The sequence below is a fragment of the Puma concolor genome, chromosome B4 (genome assembly GCF_028749965.1).
Source record: "Puma concolor isolate L17-30 chromosome B4, mPumCon1.1.hap2, whole genome shotgun sequence".
In the NCBI taxonomy this organism is placed as follows: Eukaryota; Metazoa; Chordata; class Mammalia; order Carnivora; family Felidae; genus Puma; species Puma concolor.
This window is the reverse complement of record NC_141673.1, coordinates 58,586,140-58,614,133: the sequence shown is the minus strand read 5'-3', so window position 1 is coordinate 58,614,133 and position 27,994 is coordinate 58,586,140. Positions and strand designations below refer to the sequence as shown.

The 27,994-nt window shown below is 42.8% G+C and overlaps 1 protein-coding gene across 4 annotated transcripts in view; it reads left to right on the top strand.

Moving 5' to 3' along the window:
* Nucleotides 1-27,744, top strand: part of OS9 (OS9 endoplasmic reticulum lectin) — a 30,731-nt gene extending 2,987 nt beyond the window's left edge. The window contains exons 6-15 of one of the 4 annotated variants that reach the window (XM_025926777.2): nt 22,563-22,773; nt 22,894-22,995; nt 23,210-23,310; nt 23,489-23,540; nt 24,229-24,317; nt 24,544-24,822; nt 25,104-25,293; nt 26,220-26,384; nt 26,550-26,662; nt 26,972-27,744. In XM_025926777.2, coding sequence (XP_025782562.1) covers nt 22,563-22,773; nt 22,894-22,995; nt 23,210-23,310; nt 23,489-23,540; nt 24,229-24,317; nt 24,544-24,822; nt 25,104-25,293; nt 26,220-26,384; nt 26,550-26,662; nt 26,972-27,097 — 1,428 coding nt within the window. In that variant the 3' untranslated portion in view covers nt 27,098-27,744. Of the gene's footprint in view, nt 1-22,562; nt 22,774-22,890; nt 22,996-23,209; nt 23,311-23,488; nt 23,541-24,228; nt 24,318-24,543; nt 24,823-25,103; nt 25,294-26,219; nt 26,385-26,549; nt 26,663-26,971 lie in introns of all 4 variants that reach the window. The other 3 variants (XM_025926775.2, XM_025926782.2, XM_025926781.2) reach the window with 3 other exon arrangements.
* Nucleotides 27,745-27,994: the final 250 nt, after the last annotated feature.

The following is a 27,994-nucleotide window of genomic DNA, read 5'->3' as shown; positions in this document are numbered from 1 at the left end:
TGCACATGCAGTTGTATGCTGGTAAATGTTGAGTATTCTGATGGCCAGGAGAGAGTGGGGAGCCTTGATCTATAATGTTTACCAGTATCTGTGGTATAAGTAGTCTTACCGTGGCCAAATTCATGCTGTCACTGTGATGTCAACCATCTGGCAACATTCCTGAAAATTTTCCAGTTGGCTCTTGTGAACTGGTGTGAGCTGACTCCAACACACCCCTACGGCAAGTGTCACTTCTCTGTCCCGTCCTGGAAAACCTTCCGTGATTCTGCCTTGCACAAAGGCTAAGATCCAAATACTTCAGCACAGACTGAGGTGCCTGGAAGGTGATGGGAAGCCCTCGGGTTTGGGACATATTTTGAAAGTGGACCCAAGAAGATTTATTGATGGATTGGGCATGGGGTGGAGTCAAGTATGATTCTGGGGTTTTTGGCTTGAGCAAATGCAACAGTGCAACTGTCATTTACTAGAATGGGAAGGGTTGGGTTTGGAGGGGAACCCAGGTTGATGGAGGTCACAATGACTCTAGACATCCAGTGGCGATGTCCAGCTGGTAGTTGGTTCTGTGATTCTGGAGTTCAGGGATGAGGTCTGGGCCGGAGATATAAATACTCGTTGTGTATCTGCCCCACTGGCCTTCTTTCTGTTCTTTGAATCAGTGGGTCTCATTGTTGCCTCTGCTGAAAGCTGTCTTCCTCCAGATCTTTGAGCGGTAGGCTCCACCCTGTCATTCAAGTTATATATCCCTGTGACACCTCCTCAGGTTAGCCCTGATGTTGGCACACAGAACACATGCAGCCTTCTGCCACCATCCTGGTAAACACCTACAGAGTTTTATATTCTTCAAAGCATGTATCATTTCCTGAAATTATCTTATTTGTTGGAATTTAACGTCCCTGTCTGTCTACCCCAACTAGAATAAGCTCCAGGAAGGCAGGGACAATGTCTGTCTTCTTTTCTTTCTTCTTCTTTATCTTTTCTTTCTTCTTCTTATTTTTGTTTGTTTGTCTTATTTCCTGCTGTATTCTTGGTGCCTGGAACAGTGCCTGGCACCAAGTAGGTGCCCAGAAGTTATTTGTTGAATGACTGGAATGAATAATAAGCCGGTTCAAATGTCATCGATTTTATGTGAACTTTCTTGGCTAAGCCAGAAGGTGAGTTAGGTTTCTTCAGCGTTTCACATCCACATATCCATGTCCACATATATCCGTGGCTTAGTCTGTTTGGGCTGCTAGAACAAGATACCACAGGCTGAATGGCCTATAAACAGAAATTTTTTTCTTAACAATTCTGGAGTGTGGAAGTTAGAGATCAGAGTGCTAGTGTGGCCCAGGTCATAGACTTCTTGTTTATTCTCACATGGTGGAAGGGGCTAGGGAGCTCTGGGGAGCCTCTTTTATAAGAACTTTAATCCCATTCATGAAGGTTCTACCCTTATGACCTAAGCACCTCCTAAAGGTCCCACTTCCTAATATCATCACATTGGGCATAGGATTTCAACATAAGACCTTTTGAGGGGCACAAACATTCAGACCGTAGCAACCCACAAGCATCTACACACATACGTAATTGATTATAAGCACTTACTTTATTATATTCTAATTATTTTTGTTATTTGCAGCTTCAGTAGGCCAAGAACTGAGGGCAAAGACTGCACTTTCCTCTTATCTATTGAACATATGCCCTGCACCAAGCCCTGTCATAGAAACTGGGGATGAAGTGGTGACTGAGAGACCTAGTCCTGCTCTCAGGAGACAGACATTAAATAAACAGCCACAGCAAGCAGGATAAAGTCTGACAGCTGAACTACATATCATGGGGGTGATAAGGGGGATGCACAATGAAAGAACTAGCCAAGTCTAGCTGAAGGGGCGGCTTCCTGGAGAATGTGACCTTTGAACTGACAGTTGAAGGATGAGGAGCTAGTCCAGCAGCTGTAGAGGAGGGGTAGAGGGAAGAGGGCATTCCAAGTGGAAGGTCTGCTAAGTGCCATAGGCCTGGAGACAAGGGGCAGTTGATAGCTTTTCGCAGTGACTAGAGAGAATTGTGGGAAGGGAGTGTGGGAGGTGAGGCTGGGCAGCAATTAGGGGTCAGCATGCAGGTCATGAAGCTCTGTAGCTATGTTGAGTTTGGACAATCTGAGAAATAAGGGGGAAGCTAATGAGATATCTTAAGGAGGATGATGACATATTCAGTTTTGGTTTTGAAAGCTCACTCTGGCTGGAATGTAGCAAATGATTGGGAGGCCAGTTAGGAAGTGGTTGCAGTGATCCAGGTGAGAAAAGAAGGTGGCCCAGGGATGAAGAAATGTGAATTTGGAGGGAGATTTAGGGAACAGAATCAATAGAGTAAGACTCATAGGTTTCTGGGTTGAGCATGGATAGATGGTGGTTCCTAAGTTAGGTAGAGTAGAAAGAAGAATAGGTTTGGTGAAGGAAAATGATGATTCTGGTTTTGAGTATGATGATTTTGGTGGCTGCAGGCGTCCAAGTAGAGATTTCTGAGGAGGCTGTTAGATCTGTGGGTTTGGAACTCAGGAGAGAGGTCCGAATTGAACCCAGAAGGCTGGGAGTCATCAACATATTGGCTACAGTTGGAGTCTTGGTCTGGGTAAAATCCCCCCAAAGAAACAGTATATAGTGGAAAAGGTGGAACAGAACATTGAGGAAGCCATCATTGAAAGCATGGGCGGAAGGGGGCTTTGCCAAGAAGGGGCCAGAAAGGAGACTACAGTGACACATCTCAAAGAGGGGCTGGCCCAGGGCATCAGTAGCATTTGAACCTTCAGGGAAGAGGAGGATTAAAAACTGCTTGTGGGCGGTCATGGGAATTATTATTTTAATAAAAGCAAAGCATTCACAAGGAAATAAGAACTCCGGCAGTAGTCATGGGAACCAGATGAAAATTTCTAAGTCCTCTACTCCCAGTCTCCCCTCACCAGTCCTTTGGTTGGGCTTAATGACAGAGGTCACTGGTGAACTTTGCTACAGCAGTTTCTGTGGGGTGCTGAAGAGGAGATGAAGAAGTGGAAACCTTGGAAGAAGTCTCGATATGCAGGGGAGGGAAAAGGTGAGCACTAGTTGGAGGGGTTATAGGGTTGGAGAGGGTGTTCTTTCGCGTTTTAAATTGGGAGCATGTGTAAATGCTTTTGGGTGGACCTGATAGAAAGGAGAGATTGAGTTATAGCAGAAAGAAGGGGAAGAGAATGGGGCAGAGCTGGGATACAGAACACAGGAGAACAGTTACCCTGAGGAGAGGAGATCTAGGGTTGTAACTGGGAATGAAAGGGTGGTGTATTTGGTGGGGAGTCTGGAGGTGGTAGTGGCAGAAAGTTGAGGGCATTCCTGTCTGGCTGTTTCTCATTTTTTATTTTTATATTTTTTTGAAGTTTATTTATTTTGAAAGAAAGAGAGAGCACACGTGGGTGGAGGAGGGGCAGAGAGAGGGAAAGAGAAAATCCCTAGCAGGTTCCTCACTGTCAGCTCAGAGCCTGACATGGGGCTCGAACTCACAAATCGTGAGATCATGACCTGAACCGAAATCAAGAGCCCAAAGCTCAACTGACTGAGCCACTCAGGCGCCCCTCATTTTTTAGTCCTTACATCCTGATAGACCACCCAAGTTTGTTGCCTTCATGATTAAGTAAACCACGTTCCCCCTGCCTCCCCCCCACCCACCACCTTCCTGCCTCCAGGGCAAGCATAGTGAAGTCCTACCTTCCCAATGCCTCCTGGGTAGGAGCCGTGTGCATGGTGTTTGGTAAAAGTGCGGTTTTTCCATGGGGTTTGGGAATGGTTAGCCATCTGGAATTAAGCAAATTTGGATCCCTATCTCAATTCTTATACTAAGTGAGATTTCACAGAGATCTCAGATTTTTTACTTTCTAATTTCTAATTGTGAAACATCTTGGACTTACAAAAATAATGTCATAGAGACCCATAAATCCACTGCCAAGTGAAACAGATGTTAACATTTTGCCATATTTGCATCAGAAAGGAATAAAATGCTAATGAAAGATGTAGTTAAAACCCACCTTCTCGTTTCTTCTCTCTCCCTCCTCTCCAGAAACAACCACAACCATCTTCATGCTTGCTTTGTACTTTTATTAGTCATACATGTATCGTAGACACCATATATGTTTTGTGTTTTAAAATTATACATTAGTGGTATCAACTTGCTTTTTTGCTAATCACTGTTTGCCATTCTGTGGCATGACATGGAGATCTAGGTCAATGATTTTAATGGCTGTGTGTTTCATTGTTTACTTACTATTCCTCTGTTGAGGAAAAGTTGGATTTCAACTCTAATGCTTTTATACACAGTGCTACAATGTAGGTCTCATTGTGAATGTGCAAGAGTTTCTTTGAGGGAAGTACCCAAAAGCATATTTTATTGGCGGATTTGGTGCATTGCTCACTTTTTCTATTCTTTTCTAATGTTTGTTTATTTATTTTGAGAAAGACAGAGAGATTAAGTGGGGGAGGGGCAGAGGGGGAGAGAGAGAATGAATCCCAAGCAGGCTCTCCACTGTCAGTCACATGGAGCCTGATGCAGGGCTTGATCCCATGAACGATGAGATCATGACCTGAGCCAAAATCAAAAGTCGGACACTTAATCAACTGAGCCACCCAGGTGGCTCTCAATGTCTTTTTCTTTTTTAAGTTCATTTATTTTGAGAGAGAGAGGGAGGGGGGAGAGGCGGGGGGGGGGGGGGGACAAAGGAACTGAAGCAGGCTCTGTGCTAACAGCAGAGAGCCCAATGTGGTGCTCAATCTCACAACTGTTGAGTTTGTAACCTGAGCTGAGATCAAGAGTCAGACACTTGGGGCACCTGGGTGGCTTAGTTGGTTAAGTGTCTGACTTTGGCTCAGGTCATGCATGAGCTTACAGTTCGTGGGTTCAAGCCCCACATTGGGCTCTGTGCTGAGAACCAAGGGCCTGGAGCCTGCTTCAGATTCTGTGTCTCCCTCTCTCTTTGCCCCTCCCCCTCTCCCTCTCTCTCTCTGAAATATAAATAAACATTAAAAATTTTTTTAAAAAGTCAGAGCTTAACTGACTGAGCCACCCAGTTGCCCCACCCTCTCCAGTACTTATTATTACTATTTTTTATAATAACGATCCTAATGGATATGCAGTGGTATCTCATTGTGGTTTTGATTTTCATTTTCCTAATGACTGATGATGTTGAACATCTTTTCATGTGCGTATTGTCTATATGTATATGTTCTTTGGAGAAATGTCTATTTAAATCCTTTGCCCATTTTTTAATTGGGTTGTTTTTTATCATTGAGTTGTGGTAGTTTTCTATATATCCTGGATATTAATCACTTATCAGATACATGATTTGCAAATATATATGTATATGTGCGTGTGTATGTACATATATGATTTTCTCCCATTCTGTGGGTTGTTTTTTACTCTCTCTTTTTTTATTTAAAAAAAAAAATTTTTTTTTAACGTTTATTTGTTTTTGAGACAGAGAGAGACAGAGCATGAACGGGGGAGGGGCAGAGAGAGAAGGAGACACAGAATCGGAAGCAGGTTCCAGGCTCCGACCCAGCAGCCCAGAGCCTGACGCAGGGCTCGAACTCACGGAGTGCCAGATCGTGACCCGAGCTGAAGTCGGACGCCTAACCGACTGAGCCACCCAGGCGCCCCTCTCTCTTTTTTTAAAGTAGACTCCATGCCTAACATGGCGCTTGAACTCATGACCCTGAGATCAAGAATCACATGCTCTACCTACTGAACCAGTCAGGTGCCCCTGCTTTTTCACTCTCTTAGTAGTGTTTTTTGATGCATAGAAGTTTTTAATTCTGATGAAGTCTAAGTAACCTATTTTTTCTTTTATTGCCTGTGCTTTTGGCCTCATACGTAAGAAATCATTTCCTATTCCAAAGTCATGATGATTTTTACTTCTGTTTTCTTCTAAGAGTTTTATAGTTTTGAGTTTATTTTTGTATACAAAGTAAGGTAAGGATCCACCTTCATTTGTTTGCATGTAAATATCCAGTTTTTCTAGCACCATTTGTTGACATTACTATCCTTGTCTCTTTGAATGGTCTTAATACCCTTGTTGAAAATCAAATGAGCAAATATGCTAGGGTGATTTCTCAGCTCTATTCTATGCCACTGGCCTGTATGTCTGTCCTTATGCCAGTACCACACTGTTTCGATTACTGTGGTTTTGTAGTAAGTTTTGAAATTAGGCAGTGTTGAGTCCTCCAACTTTGTTCTTTTTTTTTTTTTTTTTTGAGATTGTTCTGGCTATATGAGATCCCTTATGATTCCATATGAATTTTAAGATGGGTTTTTCTCTGACTATAAAAACAACCATTGAGATTTTGATAGGGAATGCATTGAATATGAGATACTTTGTATAGTATTGCCATCTTACTATTAAGTTTTCTAGTCCATGAACATAGGCTATCTTTCTGTTTATTTGTGTCTTCTATAATTTCTGTAATATTTTGTAATTTTGTAGTTTTCCATGTGTAAGTCTTTCACCTCCTTTGAGAAATTTATCCTAAATAGTTTATTTTTTGATGCTATTGTAAGTGAAAAAATTTTTAAATTGCCTTTTTAGAGGCACCTGGGTGGTTTAGTTGGTTAAGGGTCAGACTCTTGATTTTGGCTCAGGTCATGATCTTACAGTTGTGAGATTGAGTTCCACATCAGGCTCTATGCTCATGGAGCCTTCTTAGGATTCTGTATCTCCCTCTCTCTCTCCCCCTCCCCCATGCATATGTGCTCTCTCTCTGTCTTAAAACAAATAAATAAACACTTAAGAAATTGCCTTTTTGTCTTGTTTATTGCAAATATACAGAAATACAACTGATATTTGCATGTTGATTTTATGTCCTGAAACCTTGCTGAATTTATTTATTATCTGTAATAGGGTTTGTGTGTGTGTTGGGGGGGGGGGTTCTTTTGGATTTTCTGTGTGTAATATCATGTCACTTGTGAACGGAGATGATTTTACTTCTTTCTTTCCAATTTGGATGCCCTTTATTTCTTTTTCTTGCCTAATTTGCTCTGGTTATAACTTCTGGTACTATGTTAAATAGAAGCGACATAAAGTGGGCATCCTTATCTTGGTTCCTATTACTCATGGAAAATTTTTCAGTCTTTCACCATTAAGTAATGCTATTAGCTCTGGGGTTTTCATATGTGGCCTTTATCATGTTGACATTCTCTTCTATTCCTAGTTTTTCAAGTGATTTTATCAGGAAAGGGTGTTGACTTTCAAATTCTTTGTTCACAGTTGAGATGATCATGTGGCTTTTTCCTTCATTCTGTTAATGTGGTGTATTGTAGTGTGCAGATTGATTTTTGTCCATTGAACCATCTTAGCATTCCTGGAATAAATCCCACAGGAATCATGATGCATAATGCTTTCAGTATGCTGCTGAATTTGGTTTGCTAGTATTTTGTGGAGAAAATTTGCATTTGTGTTCACAAGGGATCTTGGTCTGTGGTTTTGTAATATCTTTGTCTGGGTTTGGTATCAGAGTAATGCTGGCCTCACAGAATGAGTTAGGAAGGCATTCTTCATATATTCCAGATTTAATTCCTTAATCTCCTATACTCTAGCTATAGCTTGTCTTCTTCTTTTGTTCATAGTATCTCAAATGTACTTTTAACTTAAAAATTTTTAAATTCCAATATGATTAAAAATTTCAGTGTTTTTCTATAGTTTGTATATTTTATGTCTTTTATTAAATCCTTTTCATTTATATTTTTCAAATTATAGAAGTTTTCTTCTCATATGTTAGACTTTAATTCCATAAACAATTTAATGTGTCATGTGTAAGCTTAGAACCTAAATATAGCTATTTTTCATCTGGATAACTGGCTGTCCCAGCACCATTTATTGAGCAGGCCATATTTTCTCCCTGATTTATAGTGCCACATCAGGCATTTATCAAGTTGCCATACATATGTGCATTTTCTTCTTGGCTTCTTTTTTGTTTCAATAGTCTGTCTATTCCTGTGCCAACTCCACATTGTTTTACATACTATAGCTTTTTAGTAAGTCTTGGTATCTGATAGTATGCATTTTTCTTTGTTCTTCAAAACTGTCTGAGCTATTATTGGACAAGTTCTGTGAAAAAAGTCTTTTGGGGATTTTAATGGGGAATTACATTGAATTTTATATTAATTTGGAGAGAATTGATATTTTATGATATTGACTTTTCATTCACAATGAACATAATATTTACTTCTATTTACTTACTGCCTTGTACCAAACTAAGATTTTAATTTTCTCTGTGAAAGCTCTTAAAGATCTCATTTGAGGTTAGTCCTAGATACCTTGTAGCTTTTTGTTTGTGACTTGTGCATGTGGGCAAATGTTTCAAGCCTACAGGTACCTTATAGTTTTTGATGCTATTGTAAATGACATCCTTTAAAAGTTACATTATAATAGCTTGCAGGTTCTCATGGATTTTCTATGTGAATAATAATGTCATCTGCAAATAGACACACTCTGATTTCTTCCTTTCTAATCCTTATATATGCCATTTTTCTTATACCTGCAGTGCAATTCAAGGGGTGAGGTAGGCATCTTTGGCTTGATTTTAAAGAGAGTACTACTGAGGTTACACTATTAACATCGTGTTTTCCTGCAGGGTTTTTGTAGACACCTTTTACCAGCTGAATGAAGATCTATTTTATTCCTAGTTTGTGTAATATTTTCATCATAGGTAGGTGTGAATTTTAACCCATATTTTTTATGTATCTATTGAGATGGTCATATGGTTTTTCATCTTTATTTGAATTCAACTAATTCATTTTCTAAATTTTTTTACCCTTGCATTTCTGGAATAATCCATGGTCATAAAGTTTCCTTTTTGCCTTTTTTTTTTTTTTAAAGATTTTATTTTATTATTATTTTTTAAGTAGGCTTTGTGCCCAGTGCAAAGCACAGTGTGGGACTTGAACTCATGATCCTGGGATCAAGACCTGAGCTGAGATCAAGAATCAGATGCTCTTCCTACTGAGCCAGCCAGGCACCCCTTGAAATATTCTTAATACAGTGATATATTTAGCTTCCTAATATTTTAATTGATTTTACAGCTATTTTCATAAGTGAGTTGGTCTATAATTTTCTTGTATTTTTTTTTTTAAGTTTTTAAATGCTAATTTATTTTTGAGAGAGAGAGACAGACAGAGAGCGAGCAGGGGAGGGCAGAGAGAGAAGAAGACACAGAATCCAAAGCAAGTTCCAGGCTCTGAGCTGTCAGCACAGATCCCGACATGGGGCTCGAACTCACGAACCACAAGATCATGACCTGAGCTGAAGTCAGTCACTTAACTGACTGAGCCACCCAGGTGCCCCGAGATTTTTTTTTTTTTTTTTTTTTTAAGTTAACTCTACCTTCAAGGTGGGGCTCGAACTCACCACTCCAAAAGACACATGCTCTACTGACTAAGCCAGCCAGGCTCCCTGACTCAGAGATTTTTTTTTTTTTAAATGCACATACAAACATTTATCTTTGAGCCCTTGCCAAATACATATATAAATAATTTCCTTTTCCTTCCTCCCTTCCTCCCTCCTTTCCTTCCTTTGTTTTTCTGTTTGTTTACCTATCTTTTTACTGAGGTATATTTGACATATAACATTATATTAGTTTCAGGTGCACAATATGTTTCAATATTTGTATATATTGTGAAATGATCACCACAATGAGTCTAGTTAGCCTCTGTCAACATATAGTTAAAATTGTTTTCCCTTGTGATGAGAACTTGTAGAATCTACACTCTTGGCAACTTCCAAATGTGTAATATATTATCAACTATAATCACCATGCTGTAGATCCTCATTACTTACTTATTTTATAACTGCAAGTTTGTATATTTTGGCCCCCTTCCCCCATTTTGCCTATCCCCCTCTTGTTCTTTTTTTTATAGTTGCTATCATTCTTTTAAATTAAAAAAAATTTTTTTTAGTGTTTACCTATTTTTGAGACAGAGACAAAGCATGAGCAGGGGAGGGGCAGAGAGAGAGGGAGACACAGAATCCAAAGCAGGCTCCAAGCTCTGAACTGTCAGCACAGAGACCGACGTGGGGCTTGAACTCATGAACCATGAGATCATGACCTGAGCCAAAGTCAGATGCTTAACTGACTGAGCCACCCAGGCACCCTGCTATTATTCTTTTATACACTGTACTATCATTTGGCTAAATAGTACCTTGTTGATGGACATTTAGGTTGTTTTAACTCTTATTAACACAAAAGTACTGCAGTGAATAATGTAGGTTATTCACAGAGAATATGTAGGTTCAATTCCTAGAAGTAGATTGGTGGAATTCTTATATGTACTGCCAAGTTACCCTGCTTAGGTAAATTACTCTCCCTCCAGCAATGTATGAGAATGCCTGTTCCCCTGCAGCCATGCCAATGCAATGTATTTTTAAATTTTCAGATTTGGGCCAATCATCAGACAGGCCTCAGATAAACAGTGATTTCTTTTTTTTAAATTTTTTTTTCAACGTTTATTTATTTTTGGGACAGAGAGAGACAGAGCATGAACGGGGGAGGGGCAGAGAGAGAGGGAGACACAGAATGTGAAACAGGCTCCAGGCTCTGAGCCATCAGCCCAGAGCCTGATGCGGGGCTCGAACTCACGGACCGCGAGATCGTGACCTGGCTGAAGTCGGACGCTTAACCGACTGCGCCACCCAGGCGCCCCAACAGTGATTTCTTAGTATGGTTTTAACTTGCATTTATCTTGGGAAAAGGTATGTAATCTTAATCATATTTAAGAGGCATTTCTCTCTTTCAGCCTTTACTCTTTTCTTTCAACCATCCAAATTCTTTGCTTATTTCCCTAATCGATTGTTGATCTTTTTCTTCTAAACTGATAAGAACTCTTTGTATAAGAGAGAGATTATCCCTTTGTCCATAATAGGAACCGTGGGATGCTTCATGGACTCTCCTTTCCTACTCACGCATGGGTAAAGCTGTCCATTTAACTCCATGTGGGTTGCATCCCTCAAGTTTTGATATGCAGCATTTCCATTGTCATTGTTATTTGTGCTCTGCTTGAGAACTTATTTTAGATTTACGCTTATTATATTTCTAAACAAATGTCTTTTATTTTTGTTTTTATTTTTTTAAGTTTATTTATTTAGAGAGCAAGTGGGGGAGGGGCAGCGAGAGAGAGAGAGAGGGAGAGAGAGAGGGAGAAAATCCCAAGCAGGCTCCGCGCTGCCAGCTCAACGCAGCCCGAGATGTGTGGTTCAATCCCAAACCGTGAGATCATGACCTGAACCATAATCAAGAGTCAGTTGCTCTGGGTGCCTGGGTGGCTCAGTCTATTGAGCGTGGGATTTCAGCTCAGGTCACGATCTTACTGGTTCGCGAGTTCGAGCCCCTGCATCTGGATCTGTGCTGACAGCTCAGAGCCTGGAGCCTGCTTCCGATTCTGTATCTTCCTCTCTGTCCCTCTCCCCCTCACACTCTGTCTCTCTCAAAAAATAAATAAACATTGAGAGAGAGAAAAAAAAAAGAGTCAGTTGCTCAACATACTGAGCCACGCAGGTGCCCCTATTTTTGTTTTCATATATGACTATTGATTTCTAATTTTAGGCCATCGTGTCAGTGATTTGTTGTATCAAGACTTTCTCTGTGGCGAACTTTAAAAAATGGTGTGGGTGCGCTTGATAGCGTGTGTTTTCTCGATTTAGTTCAAGACTCTAACTGTATTGGTCAAGTTACCTACTAATGTTTTTTGGCCAGGTGGCCAGTTGTTATTGAAAGGGGTGCATTAAAATTTTCTCTGTAATGGTGGATTTGGCAATTTTGTTAATTTCCCCTTCATCTATTTTGAGGCTGTGTCAGAGAAATGTAAATTTAGAGTTGTGATATCTTCATGGTAAGTTATTCCTCTTATATTCTCTTGTACCTTAGTGTTGTGGCCCTCTTTTTTCTAATCACATAAAAAAATATTGTGAAATATGCCACAATACATAAAATGGTATAAAACATGCGTGTATTGTGTAAGGAATAATATAATAAAGGAAATACCTATCTAATCGCCTTGGGTTATGGAAGGATGCAGATAGTACCTTAAAAACGCCTCCGTGCCCCCACACGGTGCATCCCTCTCTCTCCCTTCACCACAGAGCTAACAGCCGTCCTAACCTCATAAGGAGAATTCCTTTGCTTTTCTCTAGGTTTTGCCATCTGTGCAGGCACCTCATTTAATTTAGGCTTTTTTTTCCTGAACTTTATACAAATGGTGTCATATTGTATGAAAGCATGCAGAGTGCATGCAAGGAAATCTGGGATCTGTTTCTTTTGCCTAGTACTGCGTGTGTGAGATTCATCTCTGTCCATGGCGGTACCTCTAGGGCACTTCCATGCCTGTCTAGTATTCCTTCGTATCATTATCCCCTGTTCATCCACCTTACTTTTCGTGGACATCTGGGTTGTTTCCAGTTTTCTGCTATTCCCAAAAACTGCTGCTATATGCAAAATTCTTTTAAGTACCTCCTGATACAATGTGCGAGAATTTCTTGATGGAGAAATTTGCCTGGGTGTACAATTGCTGGGTCGTAGGATATGGTAGTAAGCTCCTGTTCTACCTTATTTGGCACTGCAGAATATTTTCCAAAGTTTTTGTTCCCATTCATATCCTTATTGCAAAAATATTCCCAACATTCCATATCCTGGCCAATATATGTTACCAGACTTTCAATTTTTATTGACTTATTGGATGTATGACGGTATCTCATTATCAATTTAATTTGCATTTCACTGATTCCTAAGAACTGATCATTTTTTCCAAGTATTTATTTACTAATATGAAACTGATTTAAACTAATATACTTAATTGATATCCTAATATTAAGCCAAACTTTCATTTGAAATTAAACCATTTATTGATTTTCTAATGTTAAACCAGTTTTGCATTCCTGAAATGAATGACTTTGGTCATATGTATTATCCTTGACTATCCTTTTTAGGTCTTGCTGGATTCAGTTTGCTGGTTTTTAAAGGACTTATATATATATCTCTTGAGAAATATTGACCTGTAGTTTTTCCTTCTAGTACTGTCATTATCATGTTTTGGTAACAAGGTTATGCTCCCCTCAAAAAATGAGTTCAAAATGTTCTCACTTTTTCTATACACTGAAGAATGTTTAAGATTACAATTTTTTACTCCTTGAGTGTTTGCAAGAATTCACCTGTAAAATCATGTTTGTCTATGTTTTTGTTGTGGGAAGAGTTTCAACTTGATTTTCCTTGGTAGTTTTTGGAATATTCAAAGTTTTCTATTGCTAGTTGGGTCAGTTTTAGTAAGTTGTATTTTTTAGGAATTTGTCTATTTCATCTGATTTTTCAGATTTATTGTCATGAAGTTGTTCATGATACCCTTCTATTATTTTTTAATCTCTGTAGCATCTGTGAGTAGGTTTTTCTGTTCATTCCTGAGGGGATTTTGGCCTCTTTTGTTATTGGTCAGTCTCACCAGAGTTTGGTCAGTTGTAATCCTCTTTTCAGAGAACCAACTATTTTGGCTCTTTTGAATTTATGTATTGTATTTGTTTTCTATTTTATTAATTTCACTCTTTATTTTCCTTCCTTATGCTTTTTAAAAAATTTTTAATTTTTAAAATTTTTATGTATTTATGAGTGCGTGAGCATGAGTGGGGGAGGGGCAGTGAGAGAGGGAGACACAGAATCCCAAGCAGACTCCACGCTGTCAGTGCAGAGCCCCACGTGGGGCTCAAACTGACAAACTGTGAGATCATGACCTGAGCTGAAATCAAGAGTTGGATGCTTAACTGACTGAGCCACTCAGGCACCCCTCTTTTGTTTCTTAATGTTTATTTTCAGGAGAGAGAGAGAGGGAGAGAATTAGTGGGGGAAGGGCAGAGTGGGAGAGGGGCAGAGAGAGAGAGGGGAACAGAGGATTCAAAGCAGGCAGAGAGCCTGGCGAGGGGCTCAAACTCATGAACCGTGAGATCATGACCTGTGCTGAAGTCGGAAGCTTAACTGACTGAGCCATCCAGGCGCCCCCTTCCTTCTGCTTTCTTGAGTTTATTTTACCGTTCTATTTTCAACTTCTTGAAATGAATGCTTAATTCCTTCATTTTCAGCTCTTCCTTTTTTTTTTTTTTTTTTAATAAATGTTTCTTATAAATTTCCCTCCAAGTACTGCTTTAGGTATTTCTCACAACAACTTTTTGTGGCCATTATAAATTTCTTCATCTAAATTTCAAATGGATCATGTTTTCTCATGATTCACAACCCAGAAGATATAGAAAGGTGCACAATGAAAATTCTCGCTCCCCAACTGCTCTCCCACCTGCTCAGTTCCCATTGTGGCTTCCCACCCGTACAGGTCACCTTGTTCTGAGTGCTTCATGTGTGTTTCCAGCCTTTCTCTGGGGTTCACAAGCAGTTAGGACTAGAGAAGCTTATTGCTTTTTCTCTCTTTTTTACACACAATATTTAGTATATTAAACACACGTCCTGCACCTTGTTTTTCTATATCTTGACAATAATTCTTAAAGATCTTTCAATGGCCATCCATCTAGAGCTTTATTCTTTGTGTTTACATCTGCGCAATATTCCATTGTATGAATGTTGCATCATTTTGTCATCATAAATGGACTGAGTAAATAGTTTCCCTCCACATTTTTTGTTACTACAAAAGCTTATTATGTTATACATAGTTTGTGTGTAAATATATCTTAAAAGTATAATTGCTGGGTACAGGTTATATATATTTAAGATTCTCTTTGCAAAACTTTTATTGCGGACGGCTAAAAACACAGAACATCAGAGATAATTGTACAATGACCCCCTGGGATGATCTAGTTTCAACAAATATGGCCAGTCTCACTTCATCTATTTTCCTGCCCACCTCCCTCTACTAGTACCTCTGTTCCCAAACTACTTGGAAATAAATTGTAGATATCACTTCACCAATAAATATTTCTGTAGGTGTCCCTAAAAGGTTAAACTCTTTGAAAGACATAACTCCATACCCTATCACACTAAAGAATTACCAGTAATTCCTTATTATTATGAAATATTCAGTATCTTCAAGTTTCTCTGGTTATCTTCTATATCTCATAATTACATAGATTATTTGATGGTTGTACTATGTGAGTCCTTTAAGTTTGTTGAGACTTCTTGAATGTTCCAGTGTATGTCTGTTTCTCTGAATGTTTCTTTGTGCCTGAAAATGTGTACCTATTATTAGCTACAGTGTTTTCTGTATGTCTGTCTTTCAGTTCATGATTGTTAACCATGCTGTTCAAATTTTTTGTATCCTTACTGATTTGTCTTCTGATGTAATTATGCACTTGTAGACTGATCTGTTATTCCTTACTCTGCTTTCAGTGTATTCATTATTATTCTATCACTTGTTGCATTATGTACCTTGGGGGTATGTATTAATTTATTCAACAAATGTTTATTGAGAGCTTCTACATGCCAGGCACTGGAGTAGTTGTTACAGATATTTCAGTGAGCAAAACAGATAAAAATTCCTGCTTTAGTTGGGAGAGACAGATAATAAGAAAGATAAAGAATTACATACAATTTTTTTTTTTTTAACTTTAGAGAGAGAGCATGAGTGGGAAAGAGGGTCAGAGGGAGAGAGAGAATCTTAAGCAGGCTCCACACTCAACACAGAGCCCAGGGTGAGGTTCGATCCTATGACCCTGTGACCTGAGCGGAAATCAAAAGTCGGATGCTCAACCAACTGAGCCACCCAGGCACCCCAAGAATGACATACTATTTAAATTATCTTCTTCATAAATTGAGCTTTTTTAAAATATGAAACATAATTTATTGTCAAATTGGTTTCCATACAACACCCAGTGTTCATCCCAAGAGGTGCCCTCCTCAATGCCCATCACCCACTTTCCCCACCCCCCAGTCCCCATCAACCCTCAGTTTGTTCTCAGTATTTAAGAGTCTCTTATGGTTTGCCTCCCTCCCTTTCTGTATCTTTTTCTCCCCTTCCCCTTGCCCATGGTCTTCTGTTAAGTTTCTCAAGATCCACATATGAGTGAAAACATATGGTATCTGTCCTTCTCTGACTGACTTATTTCACTTAGCATAATACCCTCCAGTTCCATCCACATTGCTGCAAATGGCCAGATTTCATTCTTTCTCATTGCCATGTAGTATTCCATTGTGTGTATAAACCACAATTTCTTTATCCATTCGTCAGTTGATGGACATTTAGGCTCTTTCCATCATTTGGCTATTGTTGAGAGTGCTGCTCTAAACATTGGGGTACAAGTGCCCCTATGCATCAGCACTCCTGTATCCCTTGGGTAAATTCCTAGCAGTGCTATTGCTGGGTCATAGGGTAGATCTATTTTTAATAAATTGAACTTTTAGCATTATGAATTGACCTTTTTGGTCTTAAATTGTTTTACTTAACATCTTTTATGTGGTAATATAACTGTAACAACTTTCATTGAGTTGTTTACTATATATATTCCTAAGTAGCTCCACACCTTGTGCAATGTGGGGCTTGAACTCATGATGCTGAGATCAAGAGTTGGACACTTAAGCGACCTGAGCCAGCCAGACTCCCCTGTATTTTTTTCATCCTTTTACTTTTATCCTTTCTATATTCTTATGTTTTAAATTTGTTTTATAAACAACATATAATTAGTTGTGTTTTTAGGAATTTTAACCATTTATTTTATGTACGTATAAATATTTGGATTTATGTCTAACATTTAATTTTCTGCTTTATTTTGTTCCATCTGTTCTGCTTCTTTTTCTCTCCTTTCTTTTGCTTCATTTTGTCTTTTAAAAAAATTTTTTTTTAATATTTGTTTATTTTTGATAGAGACAGAGTGTGAGTGGGGGAGGGGCAGAGAGAGAGGGTGACACAGAATCCGAAGCAGGCTCCAGGCTCCGAGCTGTCAGCACAGAGCCCAACCCCAGGCTCAAACTCGCAAACCATGAGATTGTAACCTGAGCCGAAGTCAGGAGTTAACCAACTGAACCACCCTGGCGCCCCCGTTTCATTTGGTCTTAAACATGCCGCCTTTTCTTTCATCTGAAGTTATGTACTTACTTTCTTTTATTTTTTTCAGTAACGGTTTATCAAGATCGAATTCACATCCCATGCAGTTGAGTGTGCAGTTCGGGGGTTTGTGGTATACTCATGGAGGTGTGCCACCAGCACCACCATTCCTTTTAGAACCTCTTCACCACCCTAAAATACAGCCCCTATTCTTTGGCAGTTACTCTCCACTCCAGCGTTTCCTCAACCCCACCCTCCACTCTAGACAACGTCTCATCTTTCTGTCTCTACAGATTCGCCTGTTCTAGACATTTCCTGTGACTGGGATCCTCTAACGTGTGACCTTTGTGTCTGGCTTCTTTCACTCACTGTGTTTTCTAGGACCATCCATGTGTAGCATGTACCGGTACTTCCTTACACTTTATTCCCAAGTACTGTTGCACACGCTGTTCATCCATTCATCACTTGAGGGACGTTTGGGTTATTTTCACCTTTTAGCTATTACGAACAATGCTGCTTTTAACCTTTGGGATCAAGGTTTTGTGTGGACGTAGGTTTCGTTTCTCTTGGTATATACCAAGGAAGGAGTAGAATTGCTGGGTCATATGGTAATTCTATGTTTAACTTTTGAAGGAACTGCCAGACTTTTCTCAAAGCAGTAGAACCATCTTATAGTCCCACTAGTAGTATTTGAGGGTTTCTCCACATTCTCATCGACATTTGTTTTTGTCTTTTAAACTATAGCCTTCCTAGTGAGTCTGAAGTGGCATTTCATTGTGGTTTTGGTTTGCATTTCCCTGATGGCTAATGACGTGGCACATCTTTTCGAGTGCTTTATTGGCGATTTGTGTATCTTCTTTGGAGAAATGTCTATTCAGATACTTTGCCTATTTTTTAATTGCATTATTTGTCTTTTAATTATTGAGTTACAAGGTTTCTTTATATATCCAGGATACAAATCTATTGTCAAGGGGCTCCTGGGTGCTCAGTCGGTTAAGCATCCAACTTTGGCTCAGGTCATGATCTCATGGTTCCTGAGCTCAAGTCCCTCTTTGGGCTCTGCGCTGACAGTGCGGAGCCTGTGTGGGATTCTCTCTCTCTCTCCCTCTCTCTCCGTCCCTCGTGGGTTTCTCTGTCTCCCTCTCTCTGCTCCTCACTTACTTGTGCCCTCTCTCTCTTCCAAAACAGACAAACAAAACCCACAAATCCTTTATCAGATACATGATTTGAAAATGTTTTCTCCCATTCTCATGTTGTCATTTCACATTCTTGATGGTGTCCTTTGCAGCACAAAAGCTTTTAATTTTGATGAATTCCAGTTTATCTGTTTTTTGTTACTTGTGCCTTTGATGTCATATCAAATAAACCATTAGCTCGTCTAAGGCCATGAAGACTTATAACTGTATTTTCTCCTAAAACTTTCATAGTTTTACATTTAGGTATTTGATCCATTTTGAGTTATCATTGTTTGTATATAGTATGAGATAGGGCTTCAACTTCATTTCCAGTTGACCCAGCACCATTCGTTGAAAAGATGATTCCCATCAATGAATTACCTTGGTAACCTTTCAAAAAAATCAATGATGATAAAAGTGAAGGTTAATTTCTGGACTCTAAATTAAAAAAAAAATTTTTTTAATGTTTATTTATTTTTGAGAGAGAGAGAGAGGGAGAGAGACAGCGCTTCAGTGGGGAAAGGGCAGAGAGAGAGGGAGACACAGAATCCGAAACAGGCTCCAGGCTTTGAGCTGTCAGCACAAAGCCCGATGTGGGGCTCGAACTCACAAACTGGGAGATTATGACCTGAGCTGAAGTTGGGCGCTTAACTGACTCAGCCACCAGGCGCCCCTGGACTCTAAATTCTATCTCACTGTGCTATGTATCTATCTTTGTGTCAGTATCACACTGTCATCATTGTAGTTTTGTAGTACGTTTTTTTTTTTTTTTTTTAATTTTTTTTTTTCAACGTTTATTTATTTTTGGGACAGAGAGAGACAGAGCATGAACGGGGAAGGGGCAGAGAGAGAGGGAGACACAGAATCAGAAACAGGCTCCAGGCTCTGAGCCATCAGCCCAGAGCCTGACGCGGGGCTCGAACTCACGGACCGCGAGATCATGACCTGGCTGAAGTCGGACGCTTAACCGACTGCGCCACCCAGGCGCCCCTATAGTACGTTTTAAAATCAGCGTGAGTTCTCCAACTTTGTTCTTTTTCAAGATTATTTTGGCTATTTGGAGTCCCTTGAAATTTCATATGAATTTTAGGATCAGTTAATTTCTGCAAATAAGCCAGCTGGAATTTTGATGGGGACTGCATTGAATGTGAAGATCAGTTTGGGGAGGATTGCCATCTTAATGTTAACATTCAATATTAAGTTTTTTAATCTATGAGCTTGTATATCTTTCCATTTTATTTCAGTCTTTAACTTTTAACTTCTTTAAGAAATGTGTTATAGCCGGGGTGCTTGGGTGACTCAGTCAGTTAAGGTTCTGACTCTTGATTTTGGCTCAGGTCATGATCTCACGGAGCCACACCGGGCTCCACGCTGACAGTGCAGAGCCTGCTTGGGATTCTCTCTCTCTCTCTCTCTCTCTCTCTCTCTCTCTCTCTCTCAACTCTCTGCCCCTCCCCTGCTTCCCTGCTTGTGTTTGCATGCACTCACTCTCCCTCTCTCTCAAAATAGATAAACTTAACAAAATACATTAAAAAAATGTTTTCGTTTTCAGAGTACAAGTTTTGCACTTCTTTTGCGACATTTCTTTCTTTTCTTTATTTCTTTTTTTAATAATTTTTTAATGAATTTTTAAATGTTTTTATTTATTTTTGAGAGAGAGAGAGAGACACAGAGTGCAAGCGGGGGAGGGGCAGAGAGAAAGGGAGACATGGAATCCGAAGCAGGCTGCAGGCTCCAAGCTGTCAGTGCAGAGCCCGACATGGGGCTCGAACTCATGAACTGTGAGATCATGACCTGAGCCAAAGTCAGACACTTAACCGACTGAGCCACCCAGGTGCCCCATTTATTTCTTTCTTTAAAAGTTTATTTATTTTTGAGAGAGAGAGAGAGAGTGGGGTAGGGGCAGAGAGAGAGAATCCCAAGCAGCCTGCACGCTCTCAGCTCAGTCTCACGAACCCCATGATATCATGACCTTAGCCAAAATCAAGAATTGGACGCCTGGGGCACCTGCGTGGCTCATTTGGTTAAGCATCCGACTCTTGATTTCAGTCCAGGTCATGGTCTCACGGTTGGTGGGATCAAGCCTCACGTGGGGCTCTGCGCTGACAGTGTGGAACCTGCCTGGGATTAAGACTCGGATACTTAACTGATGGAGCCACCCAGGTGCCCTGCTGCTACATTTATTCCTAATTATTGTTTTGACGCTATTGCAAATGGGATTATTTTCTTTTTGTTACTTTATTTCATTTTTGAATTGTTCATTGCAGTATATAGAAATACAGTTGATTCCTATATCCTGCAACCTTATGGAGCTTGTAAGTTAGTTCTAGTAGTTTAGTAGATTCTTTAGGATTTTCTGTCTCTAAGACCATCTGTAAATAGAGATAGTCATACGTTTTTCTTTCCAACATAGATGCCTTTTATTTCATTTTCTTGCCTTATTTCCCTGGTCAAAACTTCCAACCCAGTGTTGAGTGAAAGTGGCACAAGCAAACAACCTTGTCTTATTCCTGGTCTTAGGGAGAATCCGTTCAGCTTTTTACCATTAAGTGTAATGTTAGGTGTGGATTTTTAATAGATGCCTTTTATCAGGTTGATGATATTCTCTTCTATTTCAAGTTTGTTGAATGTTTTAATCATGAAGAGGAGTCACATTTTTGTCAAATGCTTTTTCTGTATCCATTGAGATGATCGTGTGGTTTTTGTCCCTTATTCTGTTAGTGGGATATATTAATTACATTAATTGATTTTTGTGTGTGCTAGCCCAACCTTGCACTCCTGGGATAAATCCACTTGGTCTGGTGTATAACCCTTTTTATATGTTGCTAAATTTGGCTAACTAGTATTTTGTTGAGGACTTGGGGTCTATATTCATAAGAGATATTGGCTTATAGTTTCCTTTCCTTATGATATATTTGTCTAGATTTGGTATCAGGGTAATAACACTGGCTTTGTAGTATGCATTGGGGAATATTCCCTCCTTTTCTTTTCTTTTCTTTTCTTTTCTTTTTTTTCCTGGAAAATTTTGAACAAGATTGGTATTTATTGTTTTTTAAATATTTGGTAGAACTCACCAGTAGACCCATCTGGCCCAGGCTTTTCTATGTGAGTAGTTTCTAGATAACTAATTCAGTCTCTTTACTTGTTATAAGTCTATTCATAATGTCTATTCCTTCTTGAGCCAGTTTTGGTAGTGGTGACTTTCTAGAAATTTGTCCATTTCATCTAAGTTATCTGATTTGCTGCCATGTAGGTGTTCATAGTATTTCTTTATAATCCTTTTTTATTTCTGTAAGGTTAATAGTAACATCCCCTCTTTCATTCCTGATTATACTAATTTGAGTCTTCTTTTCTTGGTAAGTCTAGAGGAAGTTTTGTCCCTTATTGATCTTTTCAAAACAGCTTTTAGTTTCATTGATTTTTCTTTATTGTTTTTCTATTCTCTATTTCACTTACTTTTGTTCTAATCTGTATTAACTTGCCTCTGCTTGCTTTGGGTTTAGTTTGCTTTTTTTTTTTTTTGCGCCATTCACAGTGGAGAGAAATGTAAACAACCCTAAGGATGCAGTGGTAAATCACAAGGGCGTAAAATAAACTGTAGTAAACATTGTACTACTGTAGTAATTTTGTAGCCACCTCCTGTTGCTATTGTGATGAGCTCAAGTGTTGTATCTGCTTAAAAGTCCATGATGCGAATCTTCTCTAGTCTCTGCGGAATCTTCTCTCGTCTCTGCGTGAGCAATTTGTCTCCGGTAAATTGCATATCACAGTAAAAAGTGATCTCTTGTGGCTCTCACTATTAGTGGTTAAGTTTTTGGGGAGTCAGAAGTCATATGCAGATTTTTGACTGCATGAGGGTCAGTGTCCCTAACCCCTGCATTGTTCAAGGGTCAAATGTGTGTGTATATATACACATATACACACACACATATACACATATATGCCCACACATATATATATATACACACAGCATATATACAATTGCATAGATAGATAGATAGATAGATAGATAGATAGATAGATATAGATATATATACTGTATTTATATAAAGGAAGAACGTGAAACAAAAATTGTCTGGTTACCTACAGTGAAGCTGCCTGAATTCGGTTCCTATTTTTGACCACTTACTAGTGGTCAACCTGACCAAGTCCCTTATCTGCATCAAACCTAAGTTTCTCAAGCCACAAAGTTGAGATACTAATCCCTCCCTCACTAGGTTGGTGTGATAATTCAACGAACTAATGTATGTAAAATGTCATATCCCAATGTATGCACAGTACCAGACACACAGTAAATGCTTAACAAAAGGCAGCTGCTCTGAGAACTAAAGCTAATTATTAGTGGTAATTATTATTTGTTTACCCTCTCTGTCCTGGCAGTTCCTCTGTGACGAGGGTGCTGGTATTTCTGGGGACTACATTGATCGAGTGGATGAGCCCCTGTCCTGCTCTTATGTGCTGACCATTCGGACTCCTCGGCTCTGCCCCCACCCTCTCCTCCGGCCCCCACCCAGTGCTGCTCCCCAGGCCATCCTGTGTCACCCTGCTCTGCAGCCTGAGGAGTACATGGCCTACATTCAGAGGCAAGCTGGTGAGTAATTAGAAGAGCAGGGAGAGGAAGGAGAGACGTGGGGACAGATAAGCAGAAGATACGGTATTGAGAGCCCAGAGGCATGTGGCCTTGTCCTGCCTACACACTGTTTTTCAGTAGACTCAAAGCAGTATGGAGACAAAGTCATAGAGGAACTGCACGACCTAGAGCCACAAATGTGGAGCGAGGCCAAGTCGGGAGCAGTGCCACCAAGGAGAGCAGGTAGGACCTTGGAGCCCCTGTTCCATGAAACTTCTCTCCATTTCTTCCCTTTCCCCAGTCTTACCATCCTATACTGACTGTTGGGGGTCAGGGGCGGGGGAAGTACTATGGGCCCTGATTCCTTAGTAATAGCAGAGGGGAGTGTACCCCATTCTATTTGCTCCCTTCTGTTTCTCCCCTCCTTTCAGATTCCTCCCTGTTCTCTGTATCCCAGGTGCACGTCCAACCAAGGATGACGGTAAGGAATCAGATTTCTGGAAGATGCTTCGTGAGCCAGAGGACCAGGCCGCTGGTGGGGAGGAGGCTCAGGCTGAGGTGAGAGCCAGCTTCCCAACCATTTCTCCAATAAGGCTGACCCTGGGTGAGCTGAGGTCATTATGAGATGACGTACCCCTTTCTAGGGAGGCCAGGCTAAACCCAGAACCACTGCCTTCAGCGTGTGGTAGGCATAAACAAGCGTGTGTACTTGACTCTACCCTTGTCTCCACATCAGGAGCAGGAACCAAATCTTGAGGCAGCAGACCCAGCTCCGGGCCCTCCTCATGGTGAGCGAGCCCTCCGTGTGTCCTTGACTGCTTGAATGTATTTGGGGGTGGGCATGGGGTGGAACTAACCACTGGGGGATGGGGGGAGGCTGGGCTGCCAGGCCAGCAGTGAATTCATTTTTACAGGAGGTGATACTATTTCCCGGCAACAATTCTATTCTGGGGAGATAACAGAACACAGTGGTTCCACCACTTGCTGACTTTGTAATCCTGGGTGGTTTCACTTAACCTCAGTTTCCTCGTCTATTACCAGCGGGTAATAACCCCTACCTTATAGGGTTGAGGTGAGGTTAAATGAGAACGAGTCTGTAGCTCACGGCAGAATGCCTGGAACAGAGTGGACAATAAATGGTTTGTATTTGTGGAAAGGGGAGAACAGTATCTGGGGAAGTGGAGCCTGTGGCCCGAGAGTCTCTTCTGTGGTCCTAAAAACTGGAGTGATTGCCAGCAGGGCCGCGGCCATGCATGTGTGACTTTGCTTGTTAGTATCCTCCTCTCCCCACTGTGGGTCCACCGTAGGCCAGTGCTCTCGGGGTGGGGGGGTGGCTATGTCGTCCCCCATCTCACTACAGACAAGTAGTCCTGGAGGCAGGGACCATGTCCTTCCTTGGTCCCCTCCTCTCCTCGCCTTAGGAAATCAAAATAGAATTTAGGACACAACTGGTCCATTCCTGCCCTTTCATCTCAGATTTTCAGAACAACGTGCAGGTCAAAGTCATCCGGAGTCCTGCGGACTTGATTCGATTGATAGAGGAGCTGAAAGGTGGAACAAAAAAGGTATAGGCCCGGCTCAAGGGAGGGGAAGAGCCTGCCCCCCTTCTGGGAGCACTTAGGGAACCGCCTCTGACCTGGGCCTGAAGGCAGCCCAGCGGGTTGTGGACTCCCTTTGTTTTCTCCCCCTGAGTGCCCCTTACCACACTCCAGCCACCGTGGGTCTGCCGCCCTTGTGTCTCTGCGGAAACCCCAACCATCCACCTCTTTCTCCTGATTCCCGTCCACCCAGGGGAAGCCAAATGGAGGCCAAGAGCAGCCTGCAGATGATGCCACAGACGTCCCTCAAAAGGAAGCAGAGGTGAAGGCGAAGAGTGACGCAGATCATCAGAACGAGGTAGAAGAAGAGGAGGAGGAGGAGGAGGATGAAGACGAAGATGAGGATGAACAGCAGTTACTGGGAGAGTTTGAGAAGGAACTGGAAGGGATACTGCTCCCGTCAGACCGAGACAGGCTCCGCTCAGAGGTGAAGGCTGGCATGGAGCGGGAACTGGAGAACATCATCCGGGAGGTGAGCACAGTTCTCACCCTGACGCTTCCACAGCTGGCTGCTCCCGTGGGGAGGGACGGGCCGAGGGGCTGCAGGGGAGCAAAGGTCAGCATCCACACAGCGCAGGGCCTGGGACGGGGCACCCTCAGCTGGCAGTTGTTTACTTAATAAAAGGAGGGGGACAATAGGAAAGGCGGAGCAGAGAGAGGCATGAGACTTAGCTATTACTCTCCAGTAGAGCACGGACCACTGACCTTCACTCCCCAGACCCTTGACTCTCCACTCCTGCTTGGGCATTCCAGACAGAGAAGGAGCTGGACCCAGACGGGTTGAAGAAGGAATCCGAGCGTGATCGGGCAATGCTGGCCCTGACATCCACTCTCAACAAACTCATCAAAAGGCTGGAGGAAAAACAGAGTCCAGAGCTGGTGAAGAAGCACAGGAAAAGGAGGGTTGTCCCCAAAAAGCCTCCCCCCTCCCCCCAACCAGCAGGTAAGAGCTGTCAGACAGGGAGGGGCAGTCAAGCCCATTGTCTTTGTCCCTCGGCCCAGGCCCACGCACCCTGGAGGGCATCCTGCTCTTTCCCTTCTGAGAGTGCTTACTCTCTTCCCTCTTTCTGGAACGCTGTTCTCACTGCCTCCATCCCTTTGCCTGGCCACCTTCTGTTCATCCTCTTGGGCAGCAGCTTTAAGAGCATGTCTGTCTTGTTTTCTGGTTTGCTCCTGTGCACCCACTGCCTGGCACTTTCCTGGCACATGGTGGGTGGTCTGTAGATATTCATGGAATGACTGTGAATGAGCCTGTGTGCTGAAGTCCACACACCTGTGAAGGATGCAGCCTGTCAACAGTTAGGACTTCGCACCGCGAGAGGCCCCAGCTGGTTGGGTGTGGATAGGGCAAGCCCAGCTATTCGTAAGCCAATTGCCTGGACAGACTTGAAGTTATTCCGTCTTCCTGTACCCCCTTATGTCCATTCCACAGGGTCCTGTGAGATCAGACATTCCAAACAGAAGGTTCTGTTCTCAACCTTCCATCCCACTATCTCTATAAACACTGGAATGTCTTTCGAGTACCAGCATGTGGAGTACCAAACCAGTTTCTGAACCTGCTTCTTAAAACAAAACTTCTTTGTTGGCCCAGGTGGCTTGATTTTTGCTTCAGGAAACACGGCCATTTTTCCTGTAGGAGATAGGCAGAATTATTGGTTCGGGAGGGAAGAGGGAGGCTATAGCCAGGGGAGGGAGCTTTATAGGCTTGAGGGCGAGGGCACTAATTTATTCTGAACCCTGGTTCATGTATGTGTTTGAGGTGGAAAACTGCCGAAACCCGTTGGTGGCTTAGGGAGAGGTGACCACCACAGCCCCTAACCTGGAGTCACGGCTCTGCTTTGTGTCTCCCTGTGTGTCTCCCCCTCTAAGAGGAGGATCCTGAGCACAGAGTCCGGGTCCGGGTCACCAAGCTCCGACATGGAGGCCCCAATCAGGATCTGACTGTCCTCGAGATGAAACGGGAAAACCCACAGCTGAAACAAATCGAGGGGCTGGTGAAAGAGCTGCTGGAGAGGGAGGGGCTCACGGCGGAAGGTGGGCCCTGGGGCTGGCTGGCCCAAGAGCTGTTGGCAGGGCCTGCTGCCCGAGGTGGAGGGGCTGGGTCCGGTGGAAACCTGGCTGGGCGCCTGGGGGGCAGAGGCCCTGCACCGAGGCTCCCACCCTTCCTTGCCTCTCACTGCCCACGTGGCTCCTTTCCAGGGAAAATTGAAATCAAAATCGTGCGACCCGGCGCGGAAGGGACAGAGGAGGACGCACGCTGGCTGACTGACGAGGACACAAGAAACCTCAAGGAGATTTTCTTCAATATCTTGGTGAGAGGCCGCCCGCCCCCAGTCCCGGATCTCCAAGCCTTGGCCCTGCTCTAGCGCGCCGTGGAGCTGAGAGCGCGGCTCCGGCCACGCTGGCTAGCCCCAGCCTCGCCGCCACCTTCTGTCCTTCTGTGATTCGAGGCTGGCGGTTCTGGCGGCCGGGAGGGTTTGTCCTCGGCCGGAGCCGCTCGCGAAGCGCAGGCGCTGGGTCCCTGCCTTCCCCGGAGCCGCCCGTGTCCTTGGATCGTACGGAGCCCAGGGCGCCCTTGGCTCCCCAGCAGCGACCTCACTCAAGGCACACCCTCCGCGCAGGTGCAGGGAGCAGAGGAGGCGCAGAAAGAGCGGCAACGGCAGAAGGAGCTGGAGAGCAATTACCGCCGCGTGTGGGGCTCTCGCGGCGGGGAGGGCACGGGAGACCTGGACGAGTTTGATTTCTGAGACCACCGCTGCCGTCTGCTGGCCAGGGAGTCCCGGGCCTGCCTAGACTGGCCCTGCCTTCTCCCCCACCAGCCACCCGGGCCCTGAAGGCTAAAGGCAGAGCTGAGGTTCGGACCCTGGCATCCAGCCGATCCTGCCCCCGGACCCCCGGGGGGGGGGGGGGGGCGTGGCAGGAGCACACGGCTGCTGCTCAGACCTGCCCAAGACCAACTGGGCCTGCCGGGTTTGCTCTCCCAGGCTCCTCCCCACAACCCCTTCCTTTCTCCAGCCCGCCCTGGTACCAGCCCCTTAACTTGTTGGTTCCTTTCCCCTCCCTACCTGGAGAGTTGGTGAGATCTCTTGCGTGGAGGAGGGCAGGGAGAGCAAGAAGAGTGGGGCAGTTCAGCAGGCCCCCCACCCCCTGCCCGAACTGCTCCTCAGGGTCACCCCCTTCCCTTGGATTGGCTTGGGATTTCCCACTCCTCTCCCCTCCCACACTGTTCCCTATAATCCATACTTCTGAGTTGAGGTGCTTCCCCCTCTGTCTCTGAGGAAATGGGAGAGAGTTGCCCACCACCTCTGACACAATCCCACTGAAAAGGGTGGGGTACAGAACCACCCACCATGTTCTTGAACAATCAGGTTTCCAAATAAAGAACTGGACCATCCGTCAATCTTTTTTTTTTTTTTTTTCCGTCTTCTTCTTCTCAGGGGGAGGTGGGGTGGGAGCTCTAGTAGGCATGAGGCTGACTGTTCTCAGGGTGGAGTGCACTCTCTCTGAAACCATTCTGTGCTCCGCACGCCCTAGGTGGCCTCAGTGGGCACTGGGGCACGCGGGAAGAGGCCAGGACAGAGAAACAAAGCCCACTGGCCTGCCAAGGACTGCAACACTTTTCCTCACCGATTTCTGTTCCTTCT